The 16,789-nt window shown below is 39.4% G+C and overlaps 1 protein-coding gene across 1 annotated transcript in view; it reads right to left on the bottom strand.

Annotated features, from left to right (window-relative positions):
* The window catches only part of LOC126470643 (protein obstructor-E-like), an 80,782-nt gene that overhangs the window by 3,942 nt on the left and 60,051 nt on the right, over nt 1-16,789 (bottom strand). Inside the window, exons 3-4 of the mRNA XM_050098625.1 lie at nt 13,194-13,394; nt 8,402-8,597 (exon numbers count right to left, since the gene is read on the bottom strand). Of these exons, the coding sequence (XP_049954582.1) occupies nt 8,402-8,597; nt 13,194-13,394 (397 nt within the window). The remainder of the gene's footprint in view (nt 1-8,401; nt 8,598-13,193; nt 13,395-16,789) is intronic.

Below are 16,789 nucleotides of genomic sequence, written 5' to 3'. Positions count from 1 at the left end.
CAGAAAACTTATCATTGCCTTAGGGATCGACATCAGGTCGCGTTGCCGGAAAAATCACTATTTTCAGAACAATTTGGAGCTACCCATAAGACCCCACAGATGTTACGTCTTTTGTACCATCAGTGGCTACTACACTCAGCTTAGGTGGTGCAGTGGCTTCAGGAAAATTCAGCTATTGACTTGTACATTATCAACACGAAACACGTTGATTACTATATTTTCCACGTATCCAATACAGCCATATCCGCAATTGCAAATTATGGTTCAGAGTGTATTACTAACATAGAGAACCTGCGTAAGACAGTACTGAGCTAAAGTGCTTGACATTTGCAGCTTAATTTGCTACACCTGCCGAAAGTGTAATACATGCAGAAATACCAATCATTCAGCTAGGAGACAGATAATAAATAACGCTTATTAATCGCAGCAGGAAATAAATTTTACTAACAGCGAATTAGTATATCATATTCGAACAGAGTGATTACATTAAGTAACTAGTTTTAAAAACAGTGCCAAATGAAAGTATCCGCAAGAGAACGTACCGTATAAATGAGACATAGGCATAAAAACTGGTCAGTGAGGCCAGAATACTTTAAACAAAGCACTGAGTGACTATGGAGCAAACAAATCAGAGACATGAGGAAGAAGTATTGCGAAATTTCACTGACAGCCACCCTAGTCTTGAACTTACGAAATATAGTAAAATAATACAGACCAGAAGAAGAACTTGTTTGTGTCTTATAAAACCTAGAGTCAAGAAGTTTGAACGTAGCTGAAGGCGAAATAACGTAACAAGACGCAGTAGAAAGTGTTGTTTACAGAAAAAAATTGACAAACAAAAATGGTTTGCAAATTATAAGAGAAAAGATAACAAGCTGATAATAATCAGTACGCAGATGGAAAACAGAAACATATTAACGGATTGGGGGGAGGGGGGGGAATACCAAATAGTGTCAAATTAATCCGTGATAGTTCTAGACCACGTGGGAATCCCACACTGCTTTAGAGAATAATATCTTAATGCTAATGCTTCATCCTTACCTTTCTCCTGCTCGTTACACGCCACATGAGGCTCTGTTTCCTGTGGGTGGTTATGAAGAGTGCTTGCGTCACGCAGCATTGCGTTTTTGTTGTTATGGATAAGTAAGTAAACGAAAGGAAGCAAGAAGATGAAACCTGGTACCAGTAAATAACTTCCTTCTCTTTAATAGCAGCAAGAGGGTACCCAGATTCATCGTCCCAGTAAGAGGACAGATCATCATCAACAGTTTAGATTGTCCTCATTCCACAAGAGATTGCGGAGAGCTTGGGATTTAACCCAGGACATTAACACACAATCTCGTGGTGCGCTATCTCTAGCCACCCTTACTGATGTTAGGTGCAAATGCAAGAGCAAATAACTAAAAACTAAAGTTGCTGTGAATCCTCAGATGGCCTTAGTGAGGGGAACAGAATAAATAGCCTGAAATCTGGAATGGTTGCGTGGGAAGGGAAAAAATAGGTTTGAACACGCGAAACCATTCGGTCGCGGAAAAAGAGTAATTTCACAAGTACAGGTCTATTGTTGTATCTAGAACGTCGGCTAGAATGACTAAATAAATAACTAAACATAAGTATTCGCATTTCAGTTCTGTCTTCCATCCCTTCACCTTCTATGTGAAATTCGACTCTTTGCGAATCTTTATAGTAATTCCAATTTTCGGTACTCACGTTTTGTATATATACTACAGGAAACAATTATGTGTAAACTGTATCAGTCCCTTTTATTTTTATTTTAACACCACTATGCATTTCGATGAATACGCCATCTCTTCAGGTGTTCTAGGATACTTTTACATTGTTAAATTCGTTTGTAACATACGCGTCTGTTTCCTACCTTGCAGAGACAAATTCAACAATTTAAATATACCATAACTCACCTGAAAATGATGGCATCACCACCGAAGCGTGTGGTGGTGTTGTAATAAGAATAAAAGTGACTGAAGCACTGTAGCAATAACTATTTACATTTAACCAGTCTTAGCCCTTAACAAATTGCCCATTATGGACGACGTATTTGTACACTAAAGCGTGTACAAAGAACAATATTCAATGCATTTTATCAGTTCTTGATAACAATAACCATTATGAAGTGGGACATTATACCCTGACAGGATAGTATACCATGATATGTTTCGTTTCAAGATATTATTTATTCACCGATAAAATTGCGCAATGGTCATACACAATTAGCAGTTTGTCACCAGCGGCTGTTTCAATTCAGGTTATTGCCTTGGGAATACATATCCTGTCTTTGTACAACACGCTACATTTGTGATATTGGATGTGCTTGAACATACACTAATCTGTTAATGTACTTCTAAGGTACTAACATGATCTGGGGATGGTTGCTGGTAGTTGTGTGTGATTGCTGTGTGACTGTCAATGAATAAATAATACTCTACAAGCAGAGTCACTTTACTGAACTGATACAGTCTACAGGAAATAAGTACATATTATCAGGATATATAAATAGAAGGGAATACATTCGAAGATGGAATGACAACTGTAACAAACTACATATGGAAGAACAGCTCAGAAATCAAAGGATGTGATGAAGTACTGCAGCTGTATTTCCGATAGCAACTACTAGATAATACTAAACATTTAATCGTAATGCTCCAAAAGACGACATACAGAAAGAAACAATGTAGACACAGACAAAAGGACTGACCAAGCACCATTATAGGATGAGAAGTAGATGTTTCGACAAGATCTTTTATTACAAAGTATCAATTAAACAGCATATTTTCTTAATACACAAGGAGGACGTTATAACATGAAAAGTTTACGTACAACACAACATGCACAAAGACAGTGGTGCAACAAGACAGAGATGAAACATAGCTAAAGACAAAGTTTATTTCAATATATGTATTACACATTTAATTCATTAAAATACATTAACATTGGTTCTGTAACATTTCAAAACACACATGGGCACTACTGAAAATCTAACTTAGAGCTTAAAGTGCACTTTTCGACGAGAATTATAGTAAACAATATTATTTCCGCAAAATTTGCACTGGCAACATCTTATGCTCACAGATGAAGTTTCAGCTAGTTCACTATTCATGCATACATGTTCCCATGCTTGGAATGGATTTAGCATAGCAGCATGATTAAAAAAAAATGCCTACAGATAGTAACTGCTTTTTGTTCACATGCAAATGCTGACTATCCATACCACTAACAAAAACCTCTGGAAAGTTGGTGCATACTGAACAACAGTAATAAACATTCATATAGGAAATAAATGAGTATTGCTACGCTTTAACCTTCAAAGTCAGTCAAACATTATGGTGACCCCACGATAGGGTAATAACTTTATTAACAGAACGTTTGCCATCTGCTGATAATTCTAACTTATGGAGTCATACAGTGAAACTACAGTGCCAAACAGGCAAGGCAATGACAGTCGACATAAACAAACAGGCATTCAGAACTGAAATAGTATTCTAAAACCAAAAGCTGACAGCGTATGTGTCATGACTTGACAGTAGGTGTCAGTTACTGTATCTTAAAACAGAATTCTAAGACCAGTAACTGACAGTGTGCATCAGCAGTGGGTGATTACAATTCTCCTAAATGTGTGGTTGATAGCCCTTGTTACAGCAACAGTCGAAACAAATCGCTCTATGTTACAGTAACAATTGTAACAACCCATGTTACAGCAAAGTTCTAACAAATTGCCGCATGGTAAGCAAAATTGTAGTCATACGTAGGTATCGTACTCGTACACACCTTAGCACAGATGGTGAAGCCCACTGTAACTGTTTGCTAGTGTAACCATTTTTCACTGTAACCATTTTCCAGTGTAATCATTACCAGTGCAATCATTTTACAGCGTAACCATTTTCAAATGTAAGAATCTTCAAATGTAACAGTTTTCCAGACCACTTCTCAGTGTAACAATTTTCCATTATAACCATTTCAAGTGTAACCACTTTCTGGTGTAACTGTTTTCCAGTGTAACCATTTTCCACTAAATTGTTTCCAAGTCTACTTAATTTCCAATGCAACCATTCTCTGGTGTAACAGTTCTCCAATGTAGCGGTTCTTTACTGTTACCAATTTCTATTGTAGCCATTTTCCAGTGTAACCACTTCCAGTGTAAACATTACCAGTATAACATTTCATCAAAACTTCTTCCAAGAAATGAAACACTTAGTCAGATTTGTGAGACCAATTGCTCAGCCCAGTAATCTGTTCATGTGGACAGAAGTCATACCTCTTTACTATGATGTCACAATATCACTCACAGGTCACTTACCTTGACCACATGATTCCGCAATGATTGTGGCATGTGACTTCACAAACCTGACTAAGCATTTTGCGTGTTAGTACCATTCGTGAAAAAGCAATTACACTGGAAACAATTACATTGGAAGAAATTACCTTGAAAAACGATTGTACTGGAAAACCGTTACACGAGAAAACAGTTACATTGGAAAACAGTTATTCTGGTGATGGTAACACTGGAGAATGGTTCCATTGGAAATGATTATACTGTAAACAGTTACCCTGTAAACTATTTCACTGGAAATGGTTACTCTGGAAAATGTCTACACTGGAAACAAACATAATGGGAAACATTGACGCTGGGAAGCTATCACAATTGAAAATGGTTATCCTGGAAAATGATGTGCCAGAAAATGTTTACACTCTAAAACAGTTAGACTGAGAAGTAGTTACACCTGAAAATGGTTACACTAGACACCACCATTTATGCTAAGATGTGTACTTGTGCAATATGTCCATATGGTTAAAATTTTACTGTAATATGAGGCAATATGTTACAATTTTGTTGTAAGATGGGTTGATACAATTTTTCCCGAAACATAGTGCAATTTGTTGCAAAGCTTGCTGTAAAATGAAGCAATTTGTTACAAAGCTTGCTGTAAAATGGAGTAGTTTGTTACAGTTTTTCTCTGGCATGGTGTAAGTCTCTGCCATGTGTCTGTGTCAGTTGCAGTCACCTACTTCACATACACACTGTCAGCTATTGGTGTTACAATACAATTTTAAGAACCAGTAGCTGACACACACGCAGTAACTGACAGTAGCTGACACCCCCAATAGCTGAAACACCAGTGGCTGACACCCACTGCACATACACACTATCAGCTACTGATGCTAGAGTTCTGTTTTAAGCTCCAGCAACTGACACCCACTGTCAAGATACTGCACATAACTGTCAAGTTATGGAATATAGACTGTTAGCTTCAGGTTTAAAATACTGTTTCAGTTCTGAAAGCCTATTTATTTGTGTCAACTATTACTGTCTTGCCTACTTAGCGTTTTTCCACTGTGCAATAGCACGGATTAGCATTGTCAGCAGAAGATGGCAAACTTTTTATACTGAAAACTAAAGTTAATATCTTAGTATGGATGACTATAATGTTTGGGTGACTTTTAAAGTGTGTAGTTGAAAACATATTAACCCATATTTCTCATCTATACAAATATGCATTGCTACTGCTGAGTATGTTTTTTGTGAAACACGTTTAAATAGCTCTATCTTTCCAAATGTTTCTGTTACTGGTATGGACAATCGCTGTTAGACATATCAGCAAGAAGCATTTGTAGTGGTAGGAATTCTGATCGTATTTCTATGCTAAGTGCATTCCAAGACTAGAAAGTTATATGGATGAATAGTAAACTACATGAAACTCCTTTTTCGAGCATAAGAGGTTGTCACTATCAACATAATGGAAATAACATTGGTTGTTTTGGTAATTCTCTTCGACTAGTGCACTTTGAGCCGTAAGTTAGATCAGCAGTAGTGACCATGCGTGTTTGGCAACGTCATAGTACCAATTTTCATGTAATTTGATGCATTTCATGCATGGCACAAAGACTGAACAACGCACTTCAACTGATTTCTACTTAATTTCAGTAGTACCAGTAAGTGAGCAACATGAATTTTCATTAGTAATATGGACAATTTACATGTGGAAATGTTGAGTTTGAGGATTTACTGTGCCTGAAAACTGTGGTATGGATACTGAACTTGTGAGTGTTAACAAGTGCTACCTTACCTATCAGTTTTACCAGTAGTGCCAATATGCAAGCCACGTGATTTTTTTTTTATCTTGGAGACCACTTAAGTTATGATAGTAGTGCCATGTTTATTTTGTGCTCAAAGTCTTAGATATTTTGAGAAATAATTTTATATTGGTGCAAAGTTCGATCACAATGAGAGATCTGTAATTACATTTACATATTATGACACTCAACCTATCTACCTGTTTTTGTATTCTAAATCGTTAGTTATTTTAAACAAGTAGTTTTATTTTGGTGCAAGTTCTTATCTTCGAGACAGTGAACTTCCATCCCTGTCTTGTCAGGTACTTTTCAGCATAGCCACGATGGGCTGCATTGTGATTGGCTCCTAAAATACTAGATAGTAGTTAGTTGTTCCACGGTAAACTATTGCACAGTGTTTTGAGGAGAAACGCATGGCTTACTGCCATCTTGTCTCGGTTTGTGACATCATAGATTAGGAGAAATGGCTTGTCTCATGATAGATAAGGGGGCGTGGCTTGCTGCCATGTTGGATTTTTTGATTTTTCAACACTACCGGCGACTGCAGCGCTAACTTTAATTAATGTTTTGAAATCGTCATTTCATTCCTACTAATCAGACAAAAGACTAAATAGTGATTTGTCTACAGCTTCAAGTGAAAACAAGTAGATATTTTACCTGCTGGTAATTTTTTCGTGTTATCAGCTAAGTATTTCTTCGAAAACGACAAAGGGAATAGAAGTGAGGGGGCCTGTAGGCTGTACCCATCTTTCTTTATAACAAATTTTATAATGGAAATCTATCCAATATTTGATGCACGCTTATGAGCAGTGGAATATGTATACACATATGCATACGAGTTGCCTTTGTCAAATTTCGTACACTAATGTACTGAGGTGTGTTGTTAGCAGTCTAACTATGCATGGTGGCGCAATGTTTAAGAAAGCTGTCTCGAATATGAGAGAAATGGAATTCACATAGTGGTTTCTCTGAATCACTTTACAAAAATTGCAGGATAATTCCTTTGAAAAATGGACGGTGGATTTCCTTCTCCATCTTTCCGCAATCCGAACTTGTGCTCATCTCTAATGGTCTCGTTGTCGATGTAACGTGAAATCTAACACCTTCTCTACTTTCAGCGTTTCCGCCGCAATCATTTTGTATTATAAATGTTAGGATCTTGATAAACCTCCTGTTATGTGTACATGATGCCACTGAGAAGTAATAATTAAATGAAGATCGTGTGGCACCCAACATGATGCAAGTCTTTCGATTTAATGTGATTCTGACAGCTTGTGTGGCTCTGACGGCTTGTCTGTCAGTTTCGCTGTATATTTAATCGAGCAACTTATCATTTACCCTTACTAGATTTAATGAATCCTGTGTCAGTGTTTTCCACAATAGGAAAAACAAAGCTATTCACTACCAAATGAACCTGTAACATCCATATTGCTAGACGGCAACGCACTTCACCCGGCCATGGAGGCTGAGTGATAATAATATGTTTGTGCTTGTGATTATGAACGGTGCACTGATAGTGAAAAAGTTTTGATTTACGTAAATAGACAATTGTAAAGTATTTCTTAATTCAAATATATCTCAAAAGACTTTTTGTGTCCATACTGTTTTCATTAAAGACTGACAGTGAAATGAGAAAACGATCGGCTGCTGAGAATTCTTCCGGGTTGTATGGCCGTGGTCCATGGAACTCTCCTATCCCTGACGTTGTGCCGAGTCTTGCCGACTGACGAGTCGGACGTCTAAGAGCGCCCTAAATACCGTGAAAAGTGGGCGTGGTCTGGATTCCATGTGATAGCTGAGATAAACCTTGTCAAAGATAAAATATAACTCTCCTTCATAGTACGTCAAAGATAAAAACTTCTCATCGATTCTGTAGCGCCACTGTCCATATATCGCTGAGTTTCATTGCTTCTTCTTTTCTGTTAAAATTATCTCCATGTTTATATATTTCGATTGTATGAGGAAACTATCATTTAAAATATAAATATAACATCTACGAATTTCGTACTGTGTCACGTAATTTTGATATAGAGAACAGCTATCCAACAGTTGTAGAATAGATGAAAGCCTCTTGAATGAGGAGAGCTTGAAGGCAACTGAATTATCTCCCCCAGAATATAAATTTGTTGGTCATCTGTGTTGGCTCTGATTAATTGTACCTAGGCCTACCATTCATCTACTTCCTCTCATACTTCAATTACGTAACATTGAAATCCTGAACAAAAGATATGCATGTAAAGTTATTAACAAGGGCAGTTGCGAGAGTAGAAATTGAATGCACGTTTCCAATCTAAGTTGGTTGCCAAATACGTACCATTCGGGAACGTTCCTAGGCCAGTCACAGCTGCGCGTGGCGTCGTTGAAGACCTGCCCCATCTTGCAGCCATTGCGGCGGGGCACCTCCCCGTTGATGCAGACGTAGAAGAACTGGCAGTCCTCCGGGTCAGAGTAGCGCGGATGTTGCTGCGCCTCCGATTCGTTCACTTTTGGACATGTGAACTGGAACACGTCTGCCGCCCACCGCAGTTAGCACAACAATGTCATACGGCTGTGGTTGAGTTGGTAGGTGGTCATTATGTCGCTCTTCTACCATAAATAATTTAAAGTAACACGAGAAAGGCTTTAAAGTTTTTTTTTTAATAGGTAAAAGTCATCACATGTTTTTACATTGTTGAATAGATAGTTAACAATGATGGTATGGGACCAGACAGAAGTGTTTCAGTGGTTCTGTGAGAGTTCAGGATGAAGAGGAACGCTAGAGAAGATGTGTTAGGATATGCAGAAGAGTGTCACGTAAAAGGGCGTATGGTAGGAAAACAAGGGATTTGGAGTAAGTGTAAACAGGATGTTAGCCGAGTCACAGTTATCAGGAGAAACAAAAATAGCAAAAGTAAAGCGAAAAGGGTAAAGAAAGAGCCCTAATAAGGGATAGGATGAGAAGAGCTGGATACACTTAATAGTAGGTAATGTAGTTATTAAATGTAGGCAACTAGGTTAGAGACTTTGATGAGTCGGCAAAGGATTTGTGTAGAGGTGGGTAAGTGGATGCGAGAAGTAAGATTAAGTGTATGGTATTATAGAATTATAGTGTTGGCTGGAATTTCAGAAAAGTGGAAATCAGGCGACTGCACCAGTAGAGGGCATTGCTCGAATCAAGACTTCCTACGTACAGTGATCACTGTTAGAACGAAACCTCTACCATCACTTTTTTCATTTCCCACTAATTGGACGTGTTGGCGGCATTATCGTCACTTCTCTTCACCTTTTGATTTATGAATCAAAGAAATACAATTTTTTTATGATTCCAAGAAGAACATGATGTATTTTTGGACGAGGATGGTACTGGAGTGAATCTTGTATGAAAAGTGATGTATGTATGTTGAGGGAGGAACTGTTATGATTAGAGGTTAGTAGATGGTAGGATTTCGGTTAGGGAGAGACTGGCTTCGAGACATCATTTGGGATGGGACAGGTGGGGTAGCTAAGATGAGCCGATCTTGAAGTTTGTCCTATGGTCTACGAGAGGGAAGTGTTAAAACATATGCAGAGGAAGCATTGGTTAAAAATGAAACAAAGGCGGGGTGTATGCTGACACAGACACTGAAACAAGCCAGGGTTCTCAAGAATGGAGGGAGACAGTGGGTTATTGGGACGGTGCTAGAGGAAGTGAAAGGACATTATATACTGGTGCAGGATACGTGTGGGAAAATTCAGTCTAATGTGAGAAGCTAGGTACAGCGTGTGTCGCTCAGATATTCGATGGAGTAGTAAAACTAGAGATAAGTTGCTTTGATAACACACAAAGGTCTTTTTGAAAACTGCTCTATGAACTATTGTGTAGCCCATCAGAGAGATCACAACAGCACTATATTATGAGTGGCAACAGACTTGAAAGAAAAATCATAGACATCACTGAGCGACTGATAGATTGGTTATTTAGATTACACCTGAGTTTACCACACTACCTGCAGACGTTGTCTGCTTGCATATGTTGACAATAACCTAGATTTGTTTGTTTTCTCGAATGTAAGATATTTGCTGCAACTTTTTTTTTTAATTCCCTCGCACTTCAAGAAGAGTGTAATGACTCCACTTCCAAAGAAGGCGAATTATTTATAATAAATTGCAAAGACTGATAGAAGACGACAATGGGACAGATTATTTTGACTCCGGAGAAATGTAATAACACGCGTGCAATACAGACTCTCCGATTTATCTTAGAAAATCGGTTGATGAAAGGTAAGCCTACGTTTGTAGCCTTTGTATATTTAGATAAATCTTTAGACAACATTGAATGCAACACACTCCTTGAAATTATGAATATAGCAGGCCTAATATACAGAGAGTTCAACAGAGGGAATTATGAGAGATGTGAGAAGTTCCAATACTTGGGAGTGCTGGTTACGGAGGACAGCAGAATAAGAGAAGAAATACAATCTAGGATTGCTGCAGGAAATAATGCTTATTGGGCGCTGATCAAGATCCTTCAGTCACGTAGCCTGAGCAGAAAATCGAAGGTGACTGTCTGTTAAACAGTCATAAGACCGGTGGTAATGTATGGCTCAGAAACATGGACAATGACGGTAGCAGAAGAAGAGGTCCTGAGAAGATGGGAGAGGAAAATATTAAGAAAGATTTTTGGAGTCGTGTATGAGGCGGGACATGGGAGAATAGGGAGAAACAAGGAGTTATAGAAATCCTGACTTGGTGACTGAAATTAAGTATAACAGATTGAGATGGCTGCGCCATGTATAGCTAATGTCGAAGGATCGAGTTGTCGAAAAGGTTAAACAGTAAATCCAGGTGGCAAAAGGAGCAAAGGGAGACCCCGGAAAAGATGGCTGAAGGATGTGGAAAATGATTTGAGAAAGATTGGAGTCAGGAGATGGAGGAAACGAGCAGAAAATCGTCAGGATTAGGCTGTGATCATCAGAGAGGTCAAGACCCTACATGGGCTGTAGCGCCAAGGAGTAAGTAAGTAAATATACAGGGAGTGAAAGTTTATCTACAACTTGTACTAAAGCTAGACTGCAGATATGAGTCAAATGACATTAAGGAGAAGCAGCAGTTGACAAGGGGATGGGACAGGGTTATAGCCTATTGCAGGTATTATTCAGTCTGCGTATTGAGCATGCAGTAAAATAGACCAAGGACAAATTAGGAAAGGAAATTAAAGTTTAGGGTGAAAAAGAAAATTTTTGAGCTTTCGCCGATGACATTGTAATTCTGTCGGATACAGCAAAGGACTTGGAAGATCAAATAAGCAGAATGGATAACGCCTTGAAAAGGGGTGATTGGATGAATGCCGTCAACAAAAGCAAACTAAGTGTTATGGAACATAGTCAAATTTAATCAGGCTATGCTGAAGGAATTACGTTAGGAAGTAAGACACTAATAGTAACTGATGCGTTTGGCTATTTAGGCAACAAAATAATTGACGATAACGGAGTAGGGAGGGTATAAAATGCAGACTGGTAAGAACAAGAAAAGAGTTTCTGACAAAGAGAAATTCGTTAACGCTAAATATGAATTTAATAGTTAGGAAGTCTTTTTTGAAGGTATTTATCTGGAGTGTCGCCTTGTGCGAAAGTGAAACGTGGACGATAAACATTTCAAGCAAGAACAGAACAGAAGCTTCTGAAGTATAGTGCTAGTTTGTGTGTGTGTGTGTGCGTGTGTGTGTGCGTGTGTGTGTGTCTGGAAGGGGGAGGTGGGTAAAAATTGTAGGAGGAGGCTAAGGCTTGACTAAAGAAAGCAGGTTCAAATGGGTGTAAGTTGTATTAGTTACACAAGGCTATACAGCTGCCCCTACTGACGTCATTTAATGCAACCCGCAATGTTATTTCTGATCTTCAGAAACCATGGGCGAGATTTTCATATTCTCTCGTTCACTACGCTAAAACTATTGGTCCTACATAAAAATGACCCTGACCTTTTTGTAGGAAATTTAATGTAGTCAAATTTTGTACCCGGATACGTTTTCGCTGGAAGCCACTGTTTTCAAGTTATTCAAGAAAAACGTACAAAAGTGACCTTCAAGCGTACCTCCATCTCCACTCTCATCCCTCACCAATCAGCATTTCTAGTATTTTTTTCATGGCAATCACTCCTACAAATGTAAAAAACTTTCTTATTACACGAACTGTTCCGATATTTGACCTTTTTCGGTCACTCTTGATTGGGCTATTATGTCGACAACATAATCGGCTATTTCCTTCACGTTAATAATTTAAACGTGTCCGTGAGGGTGATGAAAGGTAAACGACTTTTGTAAACATTACGCTACAACTAATTACGATGGAAATTCGATCCAAGCTTAACCCTTACAGACACGATAGTTTCGTAGTCAGAAGGCCTGACGAATACGACGTAATTGTTCAGTTCATGCTGTTAAAATTCAAAAAAAATTTAGATAAAATTTACACAAACGTCAGTTTTACTATTTTGAAGTACTCGAATAACCCGGTGACGTAGTAAGGCCATTGCATGAAGACCAAAAATGTCGAATGTGGAAGTAACTCGTGCAGTCGCAAATTTTTGTACAGTGATAGGACGGATTGCCGTAAACAACGTATCAGAAATCCTGACTGTTTGGGGCTGAGTATGGAAGTGGGGATGCGCCCGAAAGTCAGTTTTGGTAGTTTTTCTTGAATAACTCGAAAACTACGTCCTCTAGCGAAAAAGTATCCCTGGGCAAAATCTGACTTTATTAAATTTCCTGCAGAAAGGTCACGTTCATTTTTTCTACAGGACTTAGAGTTTGCGCGTAGCGAGCGAGAGAGTATGAAAATCTCGCAAGTGGTTTTTGAAGCCCATGTATAAGCTTGTGGGTTGCATAAAACGACGTCGGTAGGGGTAGCTGAATCACCCCATATAGAGATGACGATATTTGCACAGGACAGACTAACATGGAGAGTTTCATCAAACCACTCTTCGGATTGAAGACCACAACAACATGATTGGATTTGCCTGTGGTCATTCCTGTCAAAAGTTATAGTCATTACATAAGTTAATAGGTGTTTCCGTAGTAATAGTACTACCACTATTTCTAGCGGTTTATTGAGGAAAGAACTAATATGCTTTGGGTGACGCCTTTGTTTTCTTACCTTGGGAGGAGCAGCCTTTCTTCTTGGCTTCATCTGGCCACGTGCAGATGCCGGTGCGCTCATTGTAGACGAGTCCGTCAGGGCAGGTGATCATGTTGAACTTGCCGTCCACGCAGTAGTAGAACTTGTCGCACACGTTCGGCTCCTCATGCGCGAAGTAACCGTGCTTACGTGGGCAGTGCAGACTGGGTTGTGGCGTTTCTGCGGAAAAAGATGCGACAAACATTTACATTAGTCCCCAATCACGACTCATCGATATCATATTCATTGCAGGGCTTTTGCTCAAAGCTAGTTTGATGGAATGAACATTTTCTATCACAGAAAACCAGAAACAGAAAGTAAGAAAAATGGTTCGCATTAGCTAGACTCAGACTGTATTGTACATGACTTAAATCGTCTTCTTATTACATTTCGGTGAACTCTCGTAGAATGGTCGACTGCAGCTATAAGAAGGAAGGTACTCTTTAGACATGTCTGATACAGCTGCAGGAATTAAGTTTAGTTTTCTTGTAACAGAGAGCAACGGTCTTCTTCTTTCACTTCGGTAGGTTAAGTCATTGAAATCCGTTTACGATCTACAAGGATACTGTGGGGCGGGTCTGTCCCTTAAAATCAACCTTGGCACATTGACGGCGTTGGTTTCTTGAATGTTTTGATACAAAAGTGCTGTATGCTCCAGAAGATACGGGATACAGCCTACATAGAACAGCGACGAGATGCCTATGAACATACGAGGGTTGTCGATAAAGTAAGTTTCGATCGGTCGCTAAATGGAAACCACTGTGCAAATCAGAAACATTTTATTTGCAAAGTTAGCTATACTTTCCAGATAATTCTCTACATAGTCGCCGCTCTGACGCAGACATTTGTCCGAGCGTAATACCAAATTTCCTACACCATCGTCATAGAAGGCAGCCGCCTGTGCTTTCCGATAATGATGACCTCAGAAGTTAAGTCGCATAGTGCTCGGAGCCATTTTCTTTTAACTTAACAGCGTGAATTTTCTGTTTACATTAAAAAATTGAGCTAATATGTGCATTTTGGACAAAGGAAAAGTTGAATTTATAGAGATTTATTCTTGTTGGTATTATAAAAGTTTGGGCTTATCACACATAGCACACCATGTGGTGAAGGATATGTAATACTAAGAAGAAAAATGTTCAGCAAGTCCAGTAACAGATACTACATTGTTCTGTAGAACAGATGTAACACACTGGGAGAAAAATGTACAAGTATTTCTTAAGCATTAGTCAGTTTTCCTTTAGAGTTGGGAAACATATAGTGAGAATCAGTATTTCTGTTTTAACTGCTTGAATATCCGTGTTCAGTGGGATAAAGAAATCAGCTGTTCTCTTTATCATCGCAGACGATTGCAGAGCACCTTTCACAGAAACCGCTGGAATAATTGTAGTGACCATGGTTCTTTTAGGTCAGATTAATGTGAAGAGCGTATAAAATACATTAGTAAACACAAATAGCGCTTGTTAACAGTTCATAACTATGTGTCAGATACGCCTTACTTGACAATAAACGATACGTTTGTTTGTGCTATGTCTATCACACTGGCACGGTAAAGAGTCAGCTGATCGTTAATTAGCCTGAAGATTCAAATTCACTCCAGGTGACTAGTGTTAGGTCTACACTGCGATCATACACTACGAAAGCCAGTAATTCTAGGAGGGAAAATTAAGATGTAGCCACACGGAAAACGAGACGAAAACCACAATGACAAAATAAACATAGAGAAAACATCCAAAATATATAATAAAAATAGTTGAAACAGACCTGATTTGCTTGGTCTTTATGTTTTTGTGTTTCCTGAGAACATTCCAGATGACGCGAGGACATACGATAACATCAAAAAAATGAATATTCAAAAAAAAGTTAGTTTTTCACATTCAAAAATAATCTCGAAGGCTCAAAAACAGTCTTGAATAGTCTTAAAACCACTAATTTGGAACAAAGCACTCTGTTACGCACATGTGCATTTCTGTACAGGCCAACGGCCTTGTCACGTTTACTACACCGATTCGCTTCGGATCACCGAAGTTAAGCAACGCTGGGCGTGACCCTACATGGATGAGTAACCGCCCTGGTATGTCACGCGCTGTTAGCAATTTCCCCTTTGCCTTTTCTCCGAAGAAGAGGAGGGCTGGTGACTTACAGTTTCTGATCAGCAGACTTTGCGCCAATATCCTGGACTAAATTCCAAACCTCTCCAATGTTTCTCATTGAGTGAGGAAATGTGACGCTGTTTATGGTGATCCGTCCGTCGGATAGGGACGTTAAGTTCGGCGGTCCCCTTGGCGCTATTTGAGAGAAGCAGGCAATGTACCGGCACAGGGTTTCATCCTCTCCCTTCTCTCCTCATCATATAGCGTGAAGAGACACCACACTACACACATATCCAGTACAGTCAAGTACATGTATTAGATACGCTTAACTCACAGATCGCACGATTGGTGAAGGAAAGGGGCCGGTGTTAGCGAAGGATAGGAAAAACCTTTCCATTTAGATGGCTAAACGTCCCCCTCGTGTCTCCCAACCAATCATGACATTCGACTTTACTTTTTTGTTTCTTTATAGCACACTGAACGTTAGAGAATGTTAAAGAGGACTGTGGAACTTACTAGAACACTAAAACATTCAAGAACATTCGAAACCATTAAAGAGCACTCAGTATAATGTAGAACGCTCTGCAGTACTCTGGAACATTCTAGAATATTTTAAAACATTCGAAAACATTCGTTAATATTCAAGAATATTTGCAAAAGCTCGAGAACATTATAGGTAATCTCAAATTTTTTCCCTTGGATTATACATTCATGCGAAACAGATGGAAGATCTGCTGGTGACCACCACATTGTGATACCGACCACTTCAAAATCTCATATTCCCACGACCACAACAGTCAAATGGTTCATCGCCCGCATCTCGTGGTCGTGCGGTAGCGTTCTCGTTTCCCACGCCCGGGTTCCCGGGTTCGATTCAGGGCGGGGTCAGGGATTTTCTCTTCCTCGTGATGGCTGGGTGTTGTGTGATGTCCTTAGGTTAGTTAGGTATAAGTAGTTCTAAGTTCTAGGGGACTGATGACCTAAGATGTTAAGTCCCATAGTGCTCAGAGCCTCAAATGGTTCAAATGGCTCTGAGCACTATGGGACTTGACATCTGAGGTCATCAGTCGCCTAGAACTTAGACCTACTTAAACCTAACTAACCTAAGGACATCACACACATCCATGCCCGAGGCAGGATTCAAACCTGCGACCGTAGCGGTCGCGCGTTTCCAGACTGAAGCGCCTGGAACCGCTCGGCGACATCGGCCGGCACCACAACAGTCACCACTGCACAACCACTATAGTGAACAAATGGGAAACCAAGGGTAGCACTAGACACAAAAACTAGTGATTGACAGTGACGGGGTTTCGAGGTATCGTAACCTTCTCTCGTAAACACTAGAGAGAGAGAGAGAGAGAGCAGACAGATAGACAGATAGATAGAGAGAGAGAGAGGCGGGAGGGGGGAAGGGGGGGGGGGGAGAAACATGGTCTTATCCTCGCTGCGCCTGAAATACACTTGTAAAAAATTATAAGCTTC

The sequence above is a fragment of the Schistocerca serialis genome, chromosome 3, assembly GCF_023864345.2.
Source record: "Schistocerca serialis cubense isolate TAMUIC-IGC-003099 chromosome 3, iqSchSeri2.2, whole genome shotgun sequence".
NCBI classification, from domain to species: Eukaryota; Metazoa; Arthropoda; class Insecta; order Orthoptera; family Acrididae; genus Schistocerca; species Schistocerca serialis.
The sequence above is the reverse complement of the archived record's forward strand: the minus strand, read 5'-3'. Positions and strand labels throughout refer to the sequence as shown.